Genomic DNA, 23,759 nt, shown 5'->3' on the forward strand with positions numbered 1-23,759 from the left:
ATTGGCTGGCTGACTTTCATTACAACACAGTTTATATGCTGCAAAAATTCATTTGCAATGTGCTTAAGCTTGAACAATAAGCCAAACTGGATGTGATTTGAGCGATCCATGAATAGAATTGGCAACATTTTTAAAGGGCTAACGTCATCCATAGGGGAAAACATTCTAGTATCATACAAGGTGCCTGCATTGATTCATTTGTGGGGCAAATAGTTTTCAGGGCTTTAAAAAATGCAGGTTCTCCCATGTCACCATAACTACAGCCCCATTTGCTACCATTTGATTGAAAGCTATGACAAATAAACATGAAATGAATTGTTCTTAAATTTGTTTTGCTCATGTTTTCTGAACTGGAAACAAATCTAACGGTTCTTTACCTTCAGTTATTAGATGAATTATCAATAGATTATTTCACATGACTACATAGTGAGGATTAGAAACTCTTTATAATGTGTAGTTACCTCTCATAATTGAGGTAATGGGAGGGCCCAATCCATACTACACATATTGCATCCTTTGCAGTGCAAAACAAGTGATTTTAGTATATTTCATTTGTTTTTATTGTTCCATTTTTATTCCACTTTCCCCCCTTTTTAAAACCTTTATTAAACTTTTTTGAAAATAAACTAAATCAAACCAAATAGATGCAAAGGGTAAGTTATTAACATAACAGGCTTAAGGCATCTCAACAAATATACATACTTTTTATTGTATCTTTGAAATAAGAATTTGTTTCCCCTGTTCTCATTCAGCTCCACTGGAGTATTTGAATGGCTATATTTTTCTTGTTATTTATCACAGTGTTGTGGATTCCTTCAGTGCATTTCCTGTTTCTCCAACAGAAGTGTGAAACAATTACTCTTAGGAGTTAGGGAAGATAAAGGATGGCCAGATGGTCCAGACATAAGCAAAGAGTCAAGTTTCAAATAAAACAACTTATTTAATGGAAATTATTTCTCTTCTACAAAATCCACATATAACAGTTCCCCACCTGGAAACAATAGGCTCAGAAAACACATTCATACTCCCAAAGTCATAGAAAAATATTGTATTTACTTTAAGTGTCTTTTAGGGATTTTTATTATGGAAAAACAGGATCCATTTTCTCTATCTGGCATGATAATGGCATCCACTGGACATCAGACTGAAAGCCAGGTGATTGGCGGTGCCCTCAGAACATTTGGCAAATGATCAAACATATGTGCTGGAAATCTGATGTTTCTGTTTCCCACACCTTCTGCTGAAACTGTGGTGATAAAAGGAAAGAGAAAAAAGAAGAAAAGTCATGCTTTACTGGTGGGACAAAGTTCTGATTTAAGCAGAAATGTATGCTTTTTAAAATCACGCTACTCTTTGATGAAAACAGCACTACAAGGGAAGTGGCTATGGGAGCTGAGTGGTCTACTGTAGAGGTTATAGTATCAGACTAGGAAGACGCAGATTCAAATCTATTCTCAGACTTGAGGCATACTGGTGCATTTACTGTTTCTAAGCATCACTTCTCTGTCAGCGTTCTCGTAAGGATAAAATAGAATAACAGATCGTTGCATATGCCACTCCAATCTCTGAGTGGTGCAATATTCCAGGGGGTTCCAGGGTTCGGTTTCCTTGGAATGAGGGACAGTGGAGACTGTGGTTTATTTACACATATATACAACCTGAGCCCACAATGGAGGGGCTCATGGCTTCAACACCCCAGAAGGTCTCGCTTGTCCCATTGTTACAGCCTTGGATTCCAGTAAAAATACAGCATGGCTCTCACTCTCTGCTTCTGCCTGCTTCTAGCTTCCCTCCCTCTCTCACATCACTCTGGCTATTGTGCTTCTTACTACCAGTCAGGTGAGGCAGGGGGCCTACCTATATGCCCTCCAGCACAAAGCAACTTCCTTTCTTATACTAACAACTCATACTTAGGACCAGTGCTTTTTTCTAAAAAAAAAACTGTTTAGGGATACAGTGGTACCTCGGGTTAAGAACTTAATTTGTTCTGGAGGTCCGTTCTTAACCTGAAACTGTTCTTAACCTGAGGTACCACTTTAGCTAATGGGGCCTCCCGCTGCCACCGTGCCGCCGGAGCACGATTTCTGCTCTCATCCTGAAGCAAAGTTCTTAACCCGAGGTACTATTTCTGGGTTAGTGGAGTATGTAACCTGAAGCGTATGTAACCTGAAGCATATGTAACCCGAGGTACCACTGTACTCTCATTTCCCTACTTATATTGAAATACTGCCCCTCAATGAGGCCAAACTTAGATTCACAAAATGTTTAGGGGTATGCGTCCCCCCAGAAAAAAAGCACTGCTTAGGACCAGGTAACTCGCCAAGAAACCTGCCTTCTTTTTTAACAATGGAATCCTCAAACTCACACCACTATGCCTGGTGGGAAGGTTGGGTATAAACACAACAAATAAATTAGCACCAATAGCAGCTTCCCTGCTGGCGTGAAACAGCAGCTTGGAATAGGGATTTTCATTAGGACTGCAGCATGAGGTGCAGGGGTGAGGTTAACTGCTTCCACCCACCCATCTCAATCTGATTAGCTCCCCTCAATGCTTTATATTTGTTTTTTTAAAGCACACATATGCAAGTGCAAGGGCACATTTAATGAACAGTTTGGTGCTTGAGGCTAATGAAAGGTCTGGAGAAGGAACCATCTGAAATCCAAAGAAAGTGTATGAGATTATTTACGGGTAGATAGCAGTGCAGGCATTTGGCAGTTGTTCCACATCCTCGACCGTCTCCGGTAAGGGAAGGCCCTTTGTCTCCGGTAAAAATGTGACCAGAAGCCCGCATAGAATGGAAAGTATACCTGTCAAAATGTGAAGCAGGAAACATACAGTATGTCACATGGAGTGAGAAATAATAGTTAACACTACAGTTTTAGATAGTTCAGAGGCAGGGAACAAGAAAATGTGGGGGAAGCCCTAACTGCTGGGCAGGGGGGAGTGAGTGGTTTATGTGTATATATGCATGTTTATGGGTGGATGTTTATGAATGGATGCAGGGGCACCAGCTCTTGGGGGCCAAACCCTTTTGGGGCCCTGATATTTTTTAGGGGTGCTCCCCATGTTCAAAAAAATCACGGCCACTGCAGAGCCAAGTGTGGTGCAGTTTCAGTGGCTCCTTCTCCTGCTGCTCCTGCCATGGAGGGGGAGAAGGAGGAAACAGCCCCCAGCCAATGGCAGCGGTGGCAGAAGGAGGAGGAGCCACTGAAGCTGTGCTGCCGCCACATTCAGCTCTGCCCCTTGGCTCCTCCAACATCCTGACTTGATGTTGGGACATCACACACATAACTTTCTCCCTTCCCCCAATCTCCCTCACAAGTTAGCACCTCTGAATGGATGTGTGTCATGAGGAACACATCCCTCAGGCTGGTTATTCTAAGAGCTACTATTTAACTTTAATAATTGGTGCCTGAGTTTGCCTTTTTCCTCTTCCCTACCTCTCCCCTTTCACTTTTGTGCCATGTCTTTTAGACTGAAAGCCTGCAAGCAGGGACTATCTTGTTTTTATTGTTATGTAAGCGGTTTTAATTGATTGTGTGGGAGACTTTTTGGCTAAAGAGCAGAGCACAAGTTCTCTACATAAATAAAAGTAGTATGTAAACAAACTTAATGATGATATTGTTAAGGATTTCTATTCCCTACAATACAGTGTTGGTACCTATCCAGCACAATTACACATAAGGAACTGGGCACTGCTGTACTTGCCCCCCTGACAGCTCTCCAAAGGGCAGGACTGTTAGATGCTTTCAGAAGTGTAGAGTCAGTGTGGATGGTATCAGAAGGGTGATCTGAAAATTCACTGGGAGAAAGTGGTTGTGGGAAGTGGCTCTCACTTTGCTTTGGGGTGGGGGGATAATTGTATGGCAAAATGGAGCTACAAAACAGTAGTGAGTGTGGAATCCCAATCCCAATATTACTTCCTGAAAGAATCAGAAAAAGAAGAAGAACCATCTTTGAAAAGAGGTCACTTTTAAAACAATATCTTACAATAAACAATCAGAGGCAGCTCTGACCAGTAGGCTGCTAGACGGTAGAGAAGAAATGGGGCTAAAATGCCCCCTATGTCACACAGTCCTGAGCACAATGAAACACCAAAGTTTCTATAGGGGAAAGAAAAGAGAATATATTACTCAGGATTTATGCACTAGCTTCCAAGATGCTATACTATACCTACTTTCCCCATGATACCTCCATTCCACTCTGGTTTGCTTTCTTTAACTGAACTCCAAATTTGGCCTTTAAGTCAGGGTATAAGAGCCTATCAACAGGAACTTGCAAAGGTGATGATAGCAAGAATGCACTTTGTTCTAGACCACACTTCCCCAACCTGCTGCACCCCAGATATTTTGGATTCCAACTTCCTTCACCCCCAGCCAGCATGGCCAACAGCCAAGGCTGATGAGAGTTGTGGTTAAACCACATTCTTTTACTGCTTTTGGAAATGTTTCTTTAGGAGTGTCCTAGACCTAGACAATATCGGGGTCCTTTGGCTCTTTTTATATGGGAATGCTAAGGAGACCTCATTCAAACCACTGGAGTGCAGGGCTGTGAACTGAAGATTTTTAAATTTTAGACTCTGAGCACACTGTGGCATGTGACTGTCTTGTAAATGGTTTTCTCTATCATTTCGCCAGTGCTTTTTTTAAAATAGAACTCCCACTTTTATTTGATTGACAACTCTAAGTCCCAATGAACTCAGTGGGGCTTACTTCTGAGTAGGCATGCATAGGTTAGCAATGCACATGTATGAGCCACTTCACTGCTTGATGTAATCTGTTAGGTTAACCACCATTTCTGCTCCACTGCTACTTCCTCCCCCAACCCAAGCCCACAACTATGTGGATCCCCCCCCCCAAAGTGCTTATTCCATTTACCTGAATATTGTAGGGTACAATTCAGAATTCACAAGATAGACAAGCTCAAAAGTTATGGTGATCCCCAGTCTTGCCAAGATGGCGCATGATGTACTTAGCCATGGTATATCTGTGGAGGATACATGCAGATGAAACACGAAAAGGATTTATTTAACCATGGAAACCAAAAATCAAGATCCTATTCCTGATCCATTTCACAATGAATTTGTGTCCTTCTCATCTAACCCCTTCTCATCTAACCCCTGTTGCTTCAGCAAAGCTTCTTCACGGATAAATGAGCAAAAGAATTGATGCTATATTCTACCCAAATGAGGTCAGAAGTGGAGAATCATTTGATTATGAATGGACAAAATGGAAGTTTAAAAGAGATATTATTTATTCACCATTGGTACCTGCCCCAATATTAAGGGAAGGTATTTAATTTTAATCAATAACAATAAATGAGCTAGAAATGCAACCTCCAGATTTGAAAATAATTAGCAGTGTTACTCACATTTCACATTTACCAGCAGGTGGCACTAAAATACTACTTTTCATTATGCAGCTGCCAGCTTAGCTTTGAAGCAGAGCAATGCCAGAGACTCCCCATTAGTTTTCTAGGGTTGCCATATTTCAAAAAGTGAAAATCTCGATAGAAAAGTTGTTGAACTTTCCTTTGGGGGTGGGGCAAAATTGTTGGCAAAATGGCAAAAAATGCTCTTTTTGAGCTATTTTTTATTTTTTAAAAATGGCAAAAATGGCACTGTTGAGATGGCTGACACATGTCTGGATTTCTCCAGACATTTAATCCAATTTTCGTCTGGGCACTGCTGTCAACTGCTGTATTCCGTGCATGTCCAGGAAATCCTGGGCATGTGGCAACCCTAGTTTTGCTCATTAGGAAAGAAAATGAAAAGCAACAGCAGCATAATACCTTTCATTAAGACTCAATATAAGGTCACAGAGCAGTGTGTGCAAGCTTTTCTGGAGTATGCCATCATTCCCAAGAAGAAATGCAAGATCATATTTCAGCAAGCTTCCGTTCCAAGATATGGTTGGGGGTGTGTGTTTCACATATTTTTAAATGTGTGTATGCGCACGCACACGTGTGGTCTGCCTTGAAAGACAAGGGTGAGTTAGCAACCAAAACAAGCAAATAAAAACGAAAAGGTTACCTTTGGGCAAGAATGCGGTCATTAAGCACGCAGCACCTGCCACGAAGGCACTTGTTGCAAAGAGAGGGCGCCTGCCAATGCGGTCAATTGTCAATAAGATTAGAAAAGCTGAAGGCAATTCCATCAGTGCTGAGACAAAGAACTCCAAATACAGATTTCCTTCTATGATTCCCAGGCGCAAGACAAGCCCTTGATAAACCACTGCACTTGTGAACCTTAAAAAGGAAGAAAAAAACAGCTGCAAAAGATTCAAAGCAGGCCGGCTTGCATGGCAAAGGCCAAAGGGCAAAGCCACAGAGACAACACAGCCGGGACTCACCAGGCATACATCAGGATTAGAGTGAACTTTCTCATCTGCGGAGTTCTAACCAGTTCGAGGAGAGATGGGTTGCTAACCTCCTTGTCGGAGAGACTGATCTAAGTAAAAGAGACAGAGACCAAAACCCAAATAACTTCAGAGGAGTTTGTACATGTAGAAGTGGTATAGAAATGAAACATCCACATAAAAATATGAAAAGTACGGGTTGATGGCAAGTGAAGCAAGCCAAGATTTGCTGCCTGATGTTCCACATGCTCTGAACAATTCATAAAATAATTTAAACAGATAATATCATATAAAACCTTGGGGAGAAGGGGAGATACTTGGACTATATCTACCAAATATTTTGCTTACTTTCAGGGAGCAATATTTATTACCCTGTTTAAATACTGTTGTCAAATAAGACAAGGAGCCTTGGGCTTGAGTAACTTGGGGCTACAGCTCATCAATATGCACCCCCCCCCAAAAAAAAGACAATATAAGGGTGTTAGGCATTCAGATCAAAATCCAATGTACAACCAAATGAGTTTTCATCAAAGTATTAATATTAAACATTAAGTGTTATTTTTGTCTGTCATATTTTTACACAAAATATGAAACTATTTGCATAATACTGCAAAAGCAGAAAAACAATCTAGCACAAATTATAAAAATTATTTATTTTTAAAGGTTGCCATTCTGGTTTTTCTAGTTCACGTGATAGGAAATATTGTAACTGTTTGATTTTGCTAGGCTTTTACTATTTGGGGAGTTCTTCTATTTGAGTTTATTTCTGTTTTTATTTTGTTGCTTTATGATGTGTGTTTGTGTATGTGTGTTTAATTGTACTTCTAAGATTTCATGTTTTTATTGTAAAATAGCCTAGTAATCTTTGTCATTTAAAGGTGGAACAGAAACAGAATAAACAGGAAGAAGTATAGACAATATTTAGTTATGTGTGATGCTGCCTTAGACTGTGTTAGAGGACTCGGCTGTCCAAACTGTCCGGTACTGTCTTAATATGCACAGCAGCATATATGCACACACAGCAGGTGAAGCCATGGCACTCAATCTACCTCCTGTCAGCTGAGCTGTTTTTTGGGAAGAGAGACAGCGGAATGGAGGTGGAAGGGAGATCAGAAGGCTTCAGATACAGTGGTAAGAGTACCAGATTGGCTCCCTGATGCACTGGCACCATTCTGACCTCCCTGCCACTTCCCTCTTCCCCTCCGAATAGGCAGCAACTCTCAGAAAAGCACAAACAAAAATATTTTGTCAACCTTGATAAACGAAAAGAATATACTTGTGCATTTTCACTTTTTAAACTCAAATCAGCACTGATTTTGCTCACTTCTAGCCTTGGGCCCCTCACCAACTCTCAGCCTAACCTACCTCACATGGCTGTTGTGAAGATATAAGATTAAATAAAATGACCCCCCCCCCAAAAAAAAGAGTGCTTCTGTCATAAACCTCAAACTTTGATTCCTTTAAGCAGAGTGGTGCATCTTTGGACTATAAAAGGCCAAGTTTTTCTCTCCCCCTCTAAGTATAGCTCCAAGGCTTCAACCAGTCCTCACCTCTCCCCCCACCTTTGTTGTTGTTGGGAAAGAAGCATGCTCTGTTGTATAATGTAAAGAAATTATAATGAAAACAACTCTACAACATCACACAGTTCAATGCCACACAGCTCGTCATCATAACAGCAGGTTTATCACCACCAGGACATTAGCATGCCTACAAAAGATACAATACAGCAAATTTTCTCAAACTCAGAGCTTCGCTTTGAAAAGCAGAGCTATGTAATTTTGGAACTAGGAACTCCACTGAGAGTACAGCCTGTGAAATGCACTTGACCCTCCCATTATCACACTTCCGGGAGCATCGTGCTCTCCTTCTGGGCGTAGAATCAAGAATGACTGAACTTGTGTATCCAAAAGGATCTGGAACAGTTCCGAAGTACAGCTTAGAAGCCTTAGACTATTACCGAGGGCTAAGCAATTTCAGCTGTGACTAAATTAGGGTCACCCAGCTGTGGATACTACTTAAAAATATAGGCTAGGATGTTTGGGAACGAAGAGGAGAGAGTAATACTAGCCTGGACACCAAGGTCACCATTCTAAAAATACTGAGATGTTGAACAAACTGAAGAATCTGAACAGATGGACATCATGCAGTCCGCACATTCTCTTGCTCGTACTCTGATCACATGAAAATATGATCTTCACAATATGGTTGACAGACAACGCATTCGGAAGATGTATGGCAAAAGCAACTCTTTCATGTATGGCTGTTTAAAAAAAGAAATTTACGAAAAACTGCAGTACCTCTTTGTGTTGATTTACATTGATATAGTATAGGATCCTCTGATTTTTTGGAAGGAAAGTACTGAATTCTGCATCTGCTACTTTTAACATTACTAAATATTTTGAGGGAAATGCTAGGTTTTGAGGGAAATGCTAGATTTCCAACTATCCACCTGGAGAAGAATACTGCTGCTCTGGAAGAAACCTGACGTCTGCCTGAGCAGGCAGGGGCCTGCAATTATTGACAGGCCTCCCACTGGTGGTAGCCAGCGTAGAGTTCCCAAAAGGGGTGTTTGGGGATATGTGTAGGTTTGGGCCAGTTACAGATCCCCTGAATCCTTCTTCTTCTCCTTCTTCTCCTCCTTCTTCTTCTTCTTTTGCCCATGAGGGGCCTGATTCCAACATCTCTGTTGTACCAGCTGGTGTAGTAAAACCATCCTGACCAACAGGAGTTTGGATGTGGTGGTGGCCTACTGTCCTGTTTGCATAGTTAGTATTTCTCTCAGTAACTAATTGAGCAACACCAATGTTTTCAAAGCACCTACAGCAACTAAGTGCAGTACATAAGACAAATGAAAGAAAGATAACATGCAAGCCCTGCCATCAGGTTTCCACTCCCAAGAGGCCAGTATCTTATATGCACGCAACAGAATGAGTCTGTGTAGACTTTCTTCTTTGCGTATTCGCTGTACAAATGGTGTGTGAACATTCGTGTGTGTGTTCGAGACATCTGACACCTGACCTGCCTCCAATATGACATATCCTGAGGGCCCAATTTGCCAATGTGCACATGTTCAGCACAACATCTGAAAAGTGAGCAGGAGTGAAACACACCCCAGAGCAAGCCCTTAATACCAAAAAACAGGTACAAAATGGGGAAAATCATCTCCTCCACCCTCCAGCTAACAGTTAGATGGCCACAGGGTGAGAAACAGAAAACCCAACAGCACAAACTGAACATGCCTTGCTAACACCATGATGATGCTAAAAGTGGTGCATTTGATGCTTAGCACGTATATGGTGAGTACCTCAGTATAATGTGGTGGAAGACATTTCCCATTGTCTTTGGCGATGGACTGAATGATCTTTAGGGCTTTTTCTCCTTTTTTACGTGTCAGTAGCCACCGTGGAGATTCAGGTACTGCCCTGCAAAAGTAGAGACACTGGTAAGGATGTATCTGCAAGCTGTGTTCAGAAACCAAAGAGATTTATTGCCTGTAAGAAGGCAAGAAGCTAATCAACATGCCTATGTGGTTCTCCTGCCTTCCAATTTTTTCCTGGCAAGCTGGAAGCTCTTTAATCCTCCTGTGTGAATGTGTGTGTGTTTGTGTGAAGGCTGAAACAAGCATCCCATGGAGTCAGCAAGCAATTTGACACTGCACACAGTAGAAGCCCGGTATAAGTGACCCACATAATGTTGATGATTCTGTCCATTCTTTATACATAGTTGGACAAAGAAGCACATAAATTATGTGGATGACTTGTAATATGATCCCTGGAAACTAGTGAAATGCAAACTAGATTTCTAAAGGGAATGTTGCATAGTCAATTTCAGAAACTTTCAGAATAGATTGTAAATTCTGAACTGAACTGAAAAAACTTTGAGTTTACCTTGAAGAGATAGGTCAACTCTTTTTAAATAGCACTCCTATTTGTCCATATTTTACACAAACTATATCTGTGGCTTGTGGTTCTATATTCAGCCATAACTCTTTTCAAGTATGTTCAAATAGGTATACTGTTTATAGATGTGGGCTTATATTTAAAAAGGCACAATTTGGGGAGGAGGTTACTGAGGATAACTTTCTGTGTTCTTAAACAAAGTATTTTGTTTACATTGTGCTTTAGAGTATTCAAAGCTCTTCAAAGGCATATCACAGCAATCCTTATAATTCTGAATGGAGGTCAGTATTATGGCTCCCGTACAGTAGATGTGGGCAATTTAATGAGCTGTGAGACAGAGGACTTCTCATAATTACTAAAGCTCCCAGTTTATACTACAGGACCTCATACTGTGTACTATATAATTATTCTAAAGATACGAGAAAGAAAATAACATGAAATTACCAGTAATACAACAGGAAGAGGAAGTTGGGGAGTGTCGTAGCTAGCTGAATCTCTCGCCATGTGGGAATGAGATAAGCAATTCCAGGAAGAATCACAACTCCAAGGGTGAAAAAGATCTGAATTACAATTCCAACAATCCTTCGCTGATCTGAACCAACTATCTCGGTCACTGAATACAGAAATGGGCAAAACAAAATACATTGAAAGGAAACAGCCTGCACATTATTAAAACCATTAATAGGGTGATGATAGCAAGTCACTGTTCTGTGGTACACGTGGAGATATTTTGCTTTGGTATTGCTGACTTCTTTACATTAGTTGGCAGAAGGAAATTAATGTCACAGATGTCTGATGTTATGAATCTATGGCCTGGTTCAGACATAACTATCTCAGTGAACAAACCATTGTTTATTTGGCTAAGAACAAGTGGTTAGCCTGGACATACATTCATCCCTCCCTCCTTCCCTTTCATTCCCCCTTCTTTTTCACAATGTATTGCCTTAAATCACACTTTCCCATTACATCCAAACTTGGAAACTGGTTTAATCTCTGGCTACAAAAGTAGGGCATCAAACCAGATGGTTCAACAATTGACAGAAACCCTGCCATTGTTTATGAAACCAAAATAAGTGTATCTGAATTGAGCCCATAACTCATTCATTGGTGAGATAGTGCATGTTGGTATTCTTTGGTCTTATTACTATTGAATGAGCATCTATGTAGCTTCATATGTATAAAAATGTCCTATAAAGAACACATTTTTCTTCTCCTGAGTGATGCTGGCTTCTGCTTACCTTCACTGTAAAACAGACGGATGTACATACCAACAGTCTGAGTGATGATTCCATATTCTCCACCCCTTTAGTTTTGGGATTTAACTTTTAAAATACCACATGCACACTTCTCCCAATTAAATGTATAATTATGTGTCACCTCTCCACCTTGAAAACCAGAAACGGTTCATAGAGTGTGGTGGTAAATTAGTGATGAATTACTTTCCTTTGTGTTCAAAAATGTATGTCTAAAAAACCGAATCCTACCATGGTGACTGCATTTTTTAAAGTCAGCTCACCACTCAAATTAGGTACATCTCTGTGCATTCTTAAATTTATAAACCATGGACTTATTTAAAACCTGGGTCATATTAGATCGACTTGTGACCAAACTATACACAATTCAGAAGCCATTATTGTCTTCAATAAACTTATTGTTTTTGCAGTCCCTGAGGCAGATAACAAAAACAGGAGAGGTATTGAGCCTCTGGTCAGCTGCTGTACATAGATCTTGTGTGGAATTTTGCCTGGTGGGTTATGAACTGGGGTCAAATGAGATGTGACCTGGGGTTAAATGTGTTGCTGCATTTCATATGCATGTTTGTTAACATTCAAGTAGCAGCTGCTGGGGATGGGATTGATAATTATTAGGACTGCAGCATGGCAGAGAGGGAAAGTTAAATCCTTTCTCCTCTTGCTGTGATATTGACAGAAATGGTTCCTTTGGAACTTTTATTAACATCAGGAGGAAATCTCCACCACCAGCACTATCAGAATAAAATGTCTTCAAATGAACCAATCCCTGCATAATCAACCCTCCCTTTCATGCAGTAATTTAGCAATATTCACAATGCAATCTATTGATTTTATGTGCAATGTGCCTTGTTGTTGTTGTTGTTTAGTCGTTTAGTCGTGTATGACTCTTCGTGACCCCATGGACCAGAGCACGCCAGGCACTCCTGTCTTCCACTGCCTCCCATAGTTTGGTCAGACTCATGTTTGTAGCTTCGAGAACACTGTCCAACTATCTCGTCCTCTGTCGTCCCCTTCTCCTTGTGCCCTCCATCTTTCCCAACACCAGGATCTTTTCCAGGGAGTCTTCTCTTCTCATGAGGTGGCCAAAGTATTGGAGCCTCAGCTTCACAATCTGTCCTTCCAGTGAGCACTCAGGGCTGATTTCCTTAAGAATGGATAGGTTTGATCTTCTTGCAGTCCATGGGACTCTCAAGAGTCTCCTCCAGCACCATATGTGCCTACAGTATAATAATCCCATTCAAGAAATCCCCTTTTTTCATCTAGTATCCCACATATTACATGCATATATAAAGAGGAAGAATGGAAAACACGCCAAGTCTTACCAATGACAAAGCTTGTCATCCAGGTTCCCTTTCCAAATACACCTTGTAGAAAGCGAAATATTGAAAATACTACAATATTTGGTGCAAAAGCCACTATGAGGCCACATAGTCCTGCCCCAAAGGAGGAAATGAGGTAAATGTTGATTCTGCCGTATCTGTCAAGAACAGAGAGTGTGAGAGTAAAACAGAGAGAATAGGGTTACCTGGTGCAAAAAGAGCTTTTAAGGTCTCAACCTTTCTTCCTGAGCAATGCCTGGTTGGTAAACCAGCTCTGGGAATGGTAGGGATGCTCTCTCTCTCCCACCCCTACCCCTCACTAGTCACCTCACTGAAGACAGACTGAACATATTCCTAAACTTCCTAATCTTCACACGTAATGGCATACAAAAGTGCTGTACCGAAAACTCTCCTCCAATTTCTCTAAAGTTTCCTTCCTCTACAAAAGAGACTTCTGCTGTTCTGCCTCATTCAAGGAACACTTTATAATTTTGGTGGGTGTGGACAGGACTTTTTTTCCAGCCGGAACTCGGTTCCAACACCTCTCAGGTGGACGCCATTGCCATTCTAAGAGAGCAAGGAAGGTGTTCATGGAGAGTTTTGGCACGTCTATTTCTGGAAAAATAGCACTGGGTGTGGAGTTGGGTTTACCTTATTGTGTCAGTGAGTGTTTTTTTCTTTCCATTAAACATTCTCCCATATTTCCTGATCTGAAAAATCACCATGGGAAGAAGCTGCTCATGATGTCTCTTTCTGCCTTTAACTGAAGCTTGGGAGGCTGGGGTAACTTGCTTCCAAGTGCCTAAGGCTGGTGTGCTTCTTCCCTTTTGCTTAAAAAACACCAGTAGCTCTCTGCAATTATGTCTTTAAAAATAAATATGCAATCTAATAAAACGAACAGTTGTCAGGGGCATAGTAGACAACCTCTCTCCAGCTTCCCTTGCTAACAGGAAAGGCCAACTGAAGACATCAAAGGTTTTTCAGGAAATGTGAGCACCTGGGAAGGCTGCAGAATGTAGAAGGAAAGAAGAGACACTCACAAAACCTCTTGGCCACATCAAAATAATTGCAACAACCCCTCCACATTTCATGCATGAAAATTTCACTGAAATTTTCTTTCAGCTTTGACAATTTTCAAATGCTTTCTCCCCACATGAGTTGATGGAGAATGGATAAAAAACATGGAAGACGTTTTGGGTACAGTACTAATGCAATGTAAACACTCACTCACATAAGTAAAGTAACGTGTGAAGCAGCTTTATCTGCAGTTGAAGAATGACATGGTTCATAGTTTGGTTAAAAAAGAAAATTTTACCTGTCTGAAGCGTAGCCTAGGTAAAATCCTCCTACCAAAAAACCGAGATTGAGGAGAGACTGTGTCATATCTATTAGCCATCTGTCCTCACAAACAAGGTTGTACTGTGGGAAGAAGAAAAAGAGACAATAAGTTTCTGTAGAAGATAAAGTTTTTATTTGACAAAAGATTCCAGTCTTGAAAACAATATCCGAGGGAGGCTGCAGGAGAAAGGGAATCACTGTAAAAATTGCCTCCATCCTTTTTCCCTTCACAGAAACCTTCACTGGAGCAAAAAGCCTTCTGTGACTAGAGATACACCTAGTCTTTTTTAAAAGGGAACTGAAACATTAGAATTGACAGTCTCTATATAAACTATGCCTGGTTTATATAGAACTAATGCTCAATTTAAGAAACTTATAAAACTATTTAGGATCATATTTTGATGGTGGCTGGGCCTGTGAAGTCCTACCCTCTACAGATGTCATAAAAGAATCTCATATGAAGTTGGGTCCAAAACATCTTTGCTGCCTGAGGCAAAAGACAAGATGGTGCCCCCACCCGCCATTCCATGTACACAAGCCAATACTGGTAATGGGGCAGCATTCTCCACCATATTTGAGGTCAGCAGGCTAGCTTAGAAGGTGAACGGCATGCCTAGTAGCACAAAGAGCTCTGCCCTTCAACAACTTGCTGCTGCTCCCCACCTCAAGCACCTGCTGCCTGAGGTTGCCATCTTCCTGTCTAATGGTAGGGTTGGCTACTGTTTTTCAGAAGATCATCCCTGGAAGGCCTCAATGAAAATATAAGAAATGGGGGCAAAATGGAGGGAGTGATAGGTAAAGTGAAGACAGAAGGTGATGAAATGTAACCAAAGAAACAAATTGTTAGCACCCAAGTCTTGCCTGCTGTGACATTCTTGCCAGGAACAAGATACGGGGGGGGGGGGGGGGATGCCACTTTGAATAGAAACCATCTGGCTTTGTCAGTCCTTCAGCTAACTTTGGTTGATACCGTATCATCTACATGATAAACATGTCTTAAACTCTGTTGTACTTCTAAGACATCACAGATAAACACTGTTTGTTCTTCCAGTGTTCAACAGCTATCTCCTGACTTAGTGCTGTGAGTGAAATGGTTCCGCCTTTTTGAGCACATCCAAGAAAAAGAAAAGTTTAAAAGAGCTAAGCAAATCTCCATCTCAGTGCTCTGATTTGTAATCCTGAAGATTTCATGAAGTAACTTTTTGGAAGGATTTAACCCAAATCTACTTCCAAGATTCCAGTGGGATAGCCTGATTAATACCAGTTATCATAGAGAACTAGAGACCTCAGTCTCTGAAAACTTGCATGAATACAATAAAACTAGCATTAGCAATAGGCAGATTTTGGAGAATGCATAATTATTTAGGAGCATGATTTTTGCTTCATCAACATGAGAAGAGCTTAAACTCTTCAATGCACTGTTATATCTTTGACTGAGATCACTAATTAAAATAATAAAATGATGAATGTAATTAATTCCAACACTGATTATCTGAGCAATTCCAGCAAGAACTAACTCCCTTTTAGCACTCCATAGCATTTTATTTATTTATTTTTAGTCTCACATTTAAACAGTCCCATCTTTTTAGTAGGACCAGTTCCCATGCTGGATTACTCAGTTTTTTATTTGGTATGTTAGGGTGTTTTTTCCCCCTTAAGGGTGGTATCTGATACATAGACCCATTGAAACCAATGCTTTTAATTAACCATATTTGAATGCTACATTTTAGCATGATAAGATCCATACATGAGGTAGATCTGCACATTAACTTTGTCATTGTACATTTTTTGCATAATTTTTGGTATATAGGTTATATAGCATGTATGAAGGAGGGTTAATTGTAGGTGATGTTACAATCAACAGACTTTTATCACACATGGGCCTATATATGTACCAGGAAGAGAATCTAATTCACAGTATGTTCATTAGAATGGGTAGAAATGGTTTCAGTTAGCATGGAACTGGGATTGTTTATGATGGGTTAATTTAATTTCTGAAGTTAAATGCTTATAGCCTAAACATGTGCAAAATAAATATTATCTAGTTCAGTGAGAAACCATAAAAATATCTAAATGGGGTACCAAGATTCCTTGCCAATTGTTTATAAGAAAACACTGACGCAATCAATATTTTGAGAGGGGGTGTTGCTTTCTTGTATTTGATTGACAATTGATTTATTGCATTTTGCTGTCATTTTATTGTATTAATAAAACGGTTTGAGGACCTTTGGGATGAAAAGCGGTATATACATGAATGGATAAATAAATCCTGCTGTCCTTAGAGCTAAGTAAGGTCTGTGTATCAATGGGGAATGTAGTACTTGGCCCTTAAAATAGCTTCAACAGCAACAGTAATGTTTCATATAGGACTTTATTATGTTGCTGACATCAGTATGTTCTAAACAACTGCATTTCTTCTTCTAGGAAACCAATTATATTCCCACAAAGGGCATGTTAATCTGGCAAATGTTAACTTGGCAGAGCGAAAGTGTATGCAGGCAGCAGACCAGAATGTATCCTCCATGGAGGACCAAGTGTCAAGATTACAGCAAAAACAAAGCAGCTCCAGGCGTAATTTGACCTCAGAGCTTGGCAAGCACTTCCAGAAGTTTGACTCTGGCTTTAGGGGAGAAACACCCTGGGACCTGGGTGAAGAACCCTTCATACTTCATTGGACTTCAGCCACTAGCCAGAATGGCCGATGGTCAGGGATGGTAGAAATTGTAGTCTAACATCTGCAGGGCCACAGGTTCCCATCACCGCTCTAGAAGCTCTCTGTGCCCTCTCCTGGAGGCCTGCTACTGCTCCCGGAGAACTGTCATCTACTGACCAGCCAGCCAGCTGTCTAGTGGGGTAGCTGGCTTATATAACTAGATAGCTAGCCATTAACCCAACAGCACCACCTCAGAATGCACATATAGTGCCGCAACGCTATAATTTTCTTGAATGCATTTTTTTTTTTAGTCAAGGGTGGAGGAGGCAAAACTTAATGCCTAGGCTTTGGACAAGGCTAGGCTTCAGGCATGAGATTCCTCACCTACAGGTGTAGAAGAACTGTCTCCTTGTGCTAGGAGATTGAGCCAAGCCTACTCCTAAGCTAGTCATTAAGGCTGTGCTTGCTTACTGAGGGCTAAGCCCCATCAGACACAGCAAGACTTATCTGAGTAAACATGCATGGGATTGTGCTACGTATTGCAATAGGGAAAAACACATGCAGAGACTGAAGAGTTATAAGAATGTTAACAGTCTGGATTGGTAGTTATATCCAGACAGCCAAAGAGCTTTCATTTCTCTAAAAAGTCGATGTGATTGCATCCCAATAGTCACCATCTACATTACTAGGAACACTGCTTGAAGGAAGAGGTGAAGTAGTGGAGCAGGATTTTCCACCCCCAAAAGTAAGCAGTAAGAAATACTTGCTGCAACAGCAAATGTTTCCTCCACATGCATTATTTGCCTTTGGTTTGGCAAAAGGTAGGAGGGCCGGTGGTGCTGTGGGTTAAACCACAGAGCCTAGGGTTTGCCGATCAGAAGGTCGGCAGTTCGAATCCCCATGACGGGGTGAGCTCCTGTTGCTCAGTCCCAGCTCCTGCAAACCTAGCCGTTCGAAAGCACGTCAAAGTGCAAGTAGATAAATAGGTACCGCTCCAGCGGGAAGGTAAACGGTTTCTGTGCGCTGTTCTGGTTCTCCAGAAGCGGCTGTGTGCCGGCTCCCTTGGCCAGTAAGGCGAGATGAGCGCCGCAACCCCAGAGTCGGCCACGACTGGACCTAATGGTCAGGGGTCCCTTTACCTTAGGAGGGCCACTGGCCACAGGTACAACTGCTGTTGCATTCCCAGCCCTCGCATGCTTTGCAAACAAAAAGTCCCTGATTCTTGCTCCATCTGCACTATGTATTTGAACATGCTACTACAGTCATGGCTTCCCCAAAGAATCCAGAGAACTGAAGTCTGATAAAATTGCTGAGAGTACTTAGAATACCCCTGTTGCTCCTATAGAGCAACAGTTCCCCGAGAAGAGGGATTGATTGTTAAACTATTCTGGGAATTGTAGCTCTGTGAGGGGAAAAGGGGTCTCCTAACAACTCTCTGTGCCCTTTAACAAATTACAGTTCCCAGGATTCTCTGGGGGAAGCCATGACTGTTTAAAGTGGTGTGATACTGCTTTAAATGTATAGTGCAGGTGGGGCCTCAGTCTCAGGTATCTCTTAGTTATAGTATAATAAACAAATATCCAGTTGGAACAGGGAAAGGTCCTTGTCTGCAACCCTGGAGAGCTGCTTCCAGTCAGCATGGAGCATTTGTCTTCAACTGGTGGGTTGGGACTAGGGATGAAAGAGAACTACAATTCGTTGAAAGCTGAATATATCCAATTTGCCCTTTCCAAAATACCGTAAGAACTGAAATGCACCATCCTTCAAAATGCACAACTATCCAAATTTTGCAGTGCTGTTCTCCAATCGAAGCTTAATACAATGCATATGGTAGTGGAAATTGTGCATTAAAATAAATATATTGGTGGAAATAGCATACAAAATGCATAACATTAGGAGAAATTGTTTGCAAAAATGTGCACATTTGTCAAAACTGTTTCCAATGCTGTGTTGATTAGGATAAATTTGCACTAAAATGCTGAAGAATTTTCATGAGGATTTTTAGAAATTCACAGAAATTTTGAGAACTGAAGACTGGAAAAATGAGAAACTATGGGCCCGTCCATACTTTCATTTGTTCCATGATTTCAAGTCAAGGGTCCAAGAGGGGTTTTTTTTCTCATGCGACTTTCCCTGGGAAAACCCACTGTTTACTGCTGCAATCTGAACAAACATCAGTCCGCAGACTGACATAACACAACAGCAACATTACCACCCTGTGAATAACAAAAGCAAGACATGGGTCCCTAAATGCATGTTGGGACTAAAGGTGGACCCAAGACTGGGAAAGTGTGAAGACTTCAGGCATACAGTAGCTTGATAGGCCAACGGCCCAGCTCAGTATAACACAGCTTCCTGTGTTCATTACAGTGTCTGAAAGCAGCTACTAATGCTACCATATCCACCTGTCCTTAAATCTGTCATATTTCAGTGTTAATGATTAACAAAATGTTACCACAAACAACCAAAGCAGGATTAAATAAAAAAGATCACTGTCCTTTTTCTCATTCTCTAATCACCCTCCTGCCTCCACCAGTAACATTTCAGCAAAACAATTTCTACTGTATTTATCTAAAGAATGTAATGATATGAGCTCCAGGAAAGAAAATGAACAATATCTAAAATACTGTAATGTATTTCTATTTCTATCTTAAAATGTATACCAGATCTAATTCAAACAGAACAAAACTAGTTCTGGAAAGTTATAGTCCACAAGTGTGAATAAGATACTATTAAAAGTGGGTTCCCTTTTACTATTTTGGTGCAAACTAATATCACGAAAATTAGTGACATAACTTGCATACCTGATCTGCTCCTCCTATAACTGTGCTTTCTACAGACTACTCCCTAAATAAATGCTGTTCTGATGCTGGTACTGTTTGTTTAATTATTTAATCAGTTGCTTTTATTGTTCTATTTGATTTACTGTGTTTTAGGTAGTTTGCAATCTGCAATGAGATCACTACCTGAGGCAAGAGATGAATTAGGAATACAAAAGATAAATAATGCAATACTTTTCTTTATTTCAGGACTTGCATGTGTTCCAGTCGGTGCTGAGGAATATTTGAGGACCTTTTAATAATACAGTGGTACCTCGGGTTACATATGCTTCAGGTTACATACGCTTCGGACGCGGGTGGCGCTGTGGGTAAAAGCCTCAGCGCCTAGGGCTTGCCGATCGAAAGGTCGGCGGTTCGAATCCCCGCGGCGGGGTGCGCTCCCGCTGCTCGGTCCCAGCGCCTGCCAACCTAGCAGTTCGAAAGCACCCCTGGGTGCAAGTAGATAAATAGGGACCGCTTACTAGCGGGAAGGTAAACGGCGTTTCCGTGTGCTGCGCTGGCTCACCAGATGCAGCTTGTCACGCTGGCCACGTGACCCGGAAGTGTCTGCGGACAGCGCTGGCCCCCGGCCTCTTAAGTGAGATGGGCGCACAACCCTAGAGTCTGTCAAGACTGGCCCGTACGGGCAGGGGTACCTTTACCTTTACCTTACATACGCTTCAGGTTACAGACTCCGCTAACCCAGAAATAGTACCTCGGGTTAAGAACTTTGCTTCAGGATGAGAACAGAAATCATGTTCTGGTAGCACGGTGGCAGCGTGAGGCCCCATTAGCTAAAGTGGTGCTTCAGGTTAAGAACAGTTTCAGGTTAAGAACGGACCTCCAGGATTGAAATAAATACTTAACCCGAGGTACCACTGTATCTTGTATTTTCAACAGGCATTGCTTCTTTATTGCACTATGCTTTGGTGCAATTTAAGATCTCTTGGTGCAAACTCACTTAGGTTACAATCCTAAATGGGCAAGTTGGTTTAGGTTCTCTTCCTTAGTTTGCAAAGAGCCTTCTTCATCATCTGAAATTAACATATCACAGATGGATCTCCACCGTATCAGCAGCACCTTCTTGCTCACTTCCCCCACCCTCTTTTTTGTTGTTCTACAACCTGTCTAAAAAAAGTTTTGTGAAACTCAAAAGCTACTGCACTGTTTATGACTTTCAGCCCATCCTAAAATATTAAGTGGTTGTTGTGCATTGGATTTTTTCTTAATGGACCAACACAGCTAGCTGCATTTTTCATACTTGATTGTTGGTGTTTTATGACGTTTGCCCAGTTATTCTCATTTTATAAATGTCCTTGCTGGCATAGTGTTACTTCCCCCTCTCTTTTTTATGGCTGAAAATAATAAAATTGATCTGAACAGGCAGCAGTGGGTAGAATTAGTTCCCATCACTGACTAGCTGATCCTTTTTTGCAATGCCAGGGATTAAATCTAAGACCTTCTGCACGCAAAGGATGTGCACTACCAGTGAGCCACACTCCCTTCCTAAGGTATTGTCGAATGATAAATGACCAGAAATTCATCCAGAGAGATATACACTGTCTATCTGAATTGGTGCTGCCCTTCTGTACAACTGTATTGCCTCAGTTTCCAAGAGGAGTCATTTACATATATTCTATTAGCCCATCCATTATCTGAAATGCCATAGCTCTCGTTATACTCTTCTATCTCGAAGAGTCAGTAGAAATGGCTCAGTTTTGGAATTTGCTCACATATTAAGCACATTAAACACTGGCGCTGCTGTTTAAGGTTAGCTATGAAACTTTCCAATTGCTGTTGTGGAGAAGATTAATTATCTGTGTCAACCCACCATAGTTTGCACTCCAGCCTTCTACTTATATGTATTTTATAGTCCTGTATTGCTAATGAAAATATGGCTGGAGGATGTATTTTGAATTCTCTTACCTCGCTGGCAATAGTTGAATGAGGTTCTTTGTAGAGCCAACCATCCGGGCGGCATGTTGTAAGTGACACATTGCTCAAGCTGTTGCTGGTAAGATGAGACAGTGGGTTGGTGCAGCTAGAAGAGGTGTTATACCACTCCATGTCATACCTCTTGCACTGGGAAGAATCATTCACCAGACTTGAAGCTCGAATGGTAACGTTGTACTCCTCTTCAAATGTCCATCCACATTGCTTCCTTAATTTAGATGCATAAGGAACCCTGCACCAATATTGCTCTGGGTCGCGGCCAAGGAACACAACACCAACAAATAAGAAGGAAAAGGTTATACCAGTCTGGCAAAGGAGGAGGAAGACCCGCTTTTGAAACCTTCCAAATTCCCCAGCCTCTTTTAGAAACTCTTCAAAAGACGGCATTGTAGACAGTTCCTCCCCTCCCCCAAGTCAGATGAATCCAAGAGGTGACACAGCGTCAACAGCTCTCAAACTTTGTGGCTGTTGCCGGTGCTTCCTATAAATCATGTACGCGCAATCTCTCTCTTCTTTCTCTGTCTTCCTCTCTGTCTCCCTCAGCTACACACACATGCAATCAAGTAGCAAAAGCAATGCCGGGGCAGAGCAAAGTTACACACACACACACACACACACACACACACACACACACGTTGTGCTGTCAGTTTGGCACAATGCTTACGCACAGAATTGTAGGATTTCACTATACACTTGGCACGCATGCTGCCCCAAAGAAGGGGGCGTATATATTTTTTCTGTCTACCCAAAGGAGAGATTATGTAATCAAAATGGTTAACTCTTTAGGGTCATGCAAACAGCAGAATATAAAGCAGAACTGTGGTCGTTTCCCATAAAAATTAATCCAGATTTGTCACATTAAACAGAAATTATGGGAAAGGATCCACTTTGTTAAAATCCATTAAACTTCTCCCTCCCCAAAACACTTGGGTTCTTGCTACTGTAGTGGTCAATTAACTTATTTCAGTTGGTAATTGGAATAGATAACCACATAGGTTACTGCCAAGAGGTTATAATGTGGGTCCAGTGGTGTGAGGAGGAACCAGACACAGTGAATATCAGCTGCTGGCAGTTAGAAACAGTGGAAATGAAGAAAAATGAAAGAGAAAAGAGGTGAAGCTGACTGACTGTCCTCTATTTATGATAGATAATTGGCAGTGTTGCCACAATAATAAAAAATGGTTTGGGGTGTGTGTGCTCTATCATGTTTTTGTTTTCTCATGTTTATGCTTCTTAATTAAAAGTTGTTCCTGTTTAACTAGAGCAGAGCACAAATTCACCACTCAAAATTACCCAACCCTTTCTATGGGCAGGAAAACTGTGGTGTGCCAGGAATATTTTAGTAAATTTATCCAAGGGAAGGGGAGGAGAAAAGTCTCAACAATTTCTGGGGGGTGAGGCTCACCAGTGGGAGTAGCAGAGCTACTTGCTTGGTTCCTCTAAAACAGGGGTCTGCAACCTTTAAGACAAAAAGAGCCACTTGGACCCGTTTCCGAAGGAAAAAAAAACTGGGAGCTGCAAAACCGGGAAGGTGACGTCGGGACGGTGCGTGACTAATGCACGCACCGCCCCCATGCGACGTCACAGCCAGTACAGCGCCCGCCACAGTGGGGAGTGTCAGGGCGCACAATGCGCCTCCTCCCCTCGCTAGTATCCACCCCGGAGCCGCGGCAAAGGTGTAAAAGAGCCACATGCGGCTCCGGAGCCGCGGGTTGCAGACCCCTGCTCTAAAAGGTTTCGATTTTTGCTTGTGGCAGTGGCCACAACTGTGGTTGGAGGCCTGGCGGTCATTTTGCACCCTCCACAATGCCCTAAATTTAGCACGGTTCCAGGGTGTGGGAGCGGAGAGACACCACAAAAAATGGTGGAGAATATTTAGGCAAAGTTCTGCAATACTGCCTTCTTTTGAGAAGGAGACAGGGCTCTACTTGTCTTATAAAATATATAACAAACTATAGCAAAGTCACTATGCACAGGCAATGTAGATAGACCAGTGGTTTTCAACAAGTGTGCCATGGAACCCTGGGCTGCCTGGAATGAAGGTCAGGGGTGCCGTGGGCAACACTGGCCTATGTCCCTCTTTCCTTCCCTCCCTCCTCTGATGCCCTCTCTCATCTCTGCCTCTCAAAGTCTTGCACAGCTGTTTGTTGCAGCAGCTCTGGCTACAA

General features: G+C 41.7%; 1 protein-coding gene across 1 annotated transcript; it reads right to left on the minus strand.

The window, feature by feature from the left end:
• Positions 1 to 920: 920 nt before the first annotated feature.
• Positions 921 to 22,210, minus strand: SLC22A3 (solute carrier family 22 member 3). The gene is made up of 11 exons (XM_028723831.2): positions 21,565 to 22,210; positions 14,144 to 14,247; positions 12,832 to 12,986; positions 10,701 to 10,869; positions 9,662 to 9,779; positions 6,352 to 6,449; positions 6,033 to 6,247; positions 4,879 to 4,987; positions 3,992 to 4,104; positions 2,688 to 2,808; positions 921 to 1,246 (listed from the first exon to the last, which is right to left on the minus strand). Exons 1-11 carry the CDS (start codon positions 21,976 to 21,978, stop codon positions 1,192 to 1,194), a joined length of 1,671 nt encoding a protein of 556 aa, XP_028579664.2. The 5' UTR covers positions 21,979 to 22,210; the 3' UTR covers positions 921 to 1,191.
• Positions 22,211 to 23,759: the final 1,549 nt, after the last annotated feature.

The sequence above is a fragment of the Podarcis muralis genome, chromosome 3 (genome assembly GCF_964188315.1).
Source record: "Podarcis muralis chromosome 3, rPodMur119.hap1.1, whole genome shotgun sequence".
Lineage (NCBI taxonomy): Eukaryota > Metazoa > Chordata > Lepidosauria > Squamata > Lacertidae > Podarcis > Podarcis muralis.

Excerpts from the sequence above, each read along its gene's own strand:
- SLC22A3 (XM_028723831.2), bottom strand. The coding sequence starts at position 21,978 with ATGCCGTCTTTTGAAGAGTTTCTAAAAGAGGCTGGGGAATTTGGAAGG. Across the intron at positions 10,870-12,831 it reads GATGACAAGCTTTGTCATTG|TGACCGAGATAGTTGGTTCA; the intron begins GTAAGACTTGGC and ends TTCTGTATTCAG. Across the intron at positions 6,450-9,661 it reads TTCCACCACATTATACTGAG|ATCAGTCTCTCCGACAAGGA; the intron begins GTACTCACCATA and ends TCTTTTACTTAG.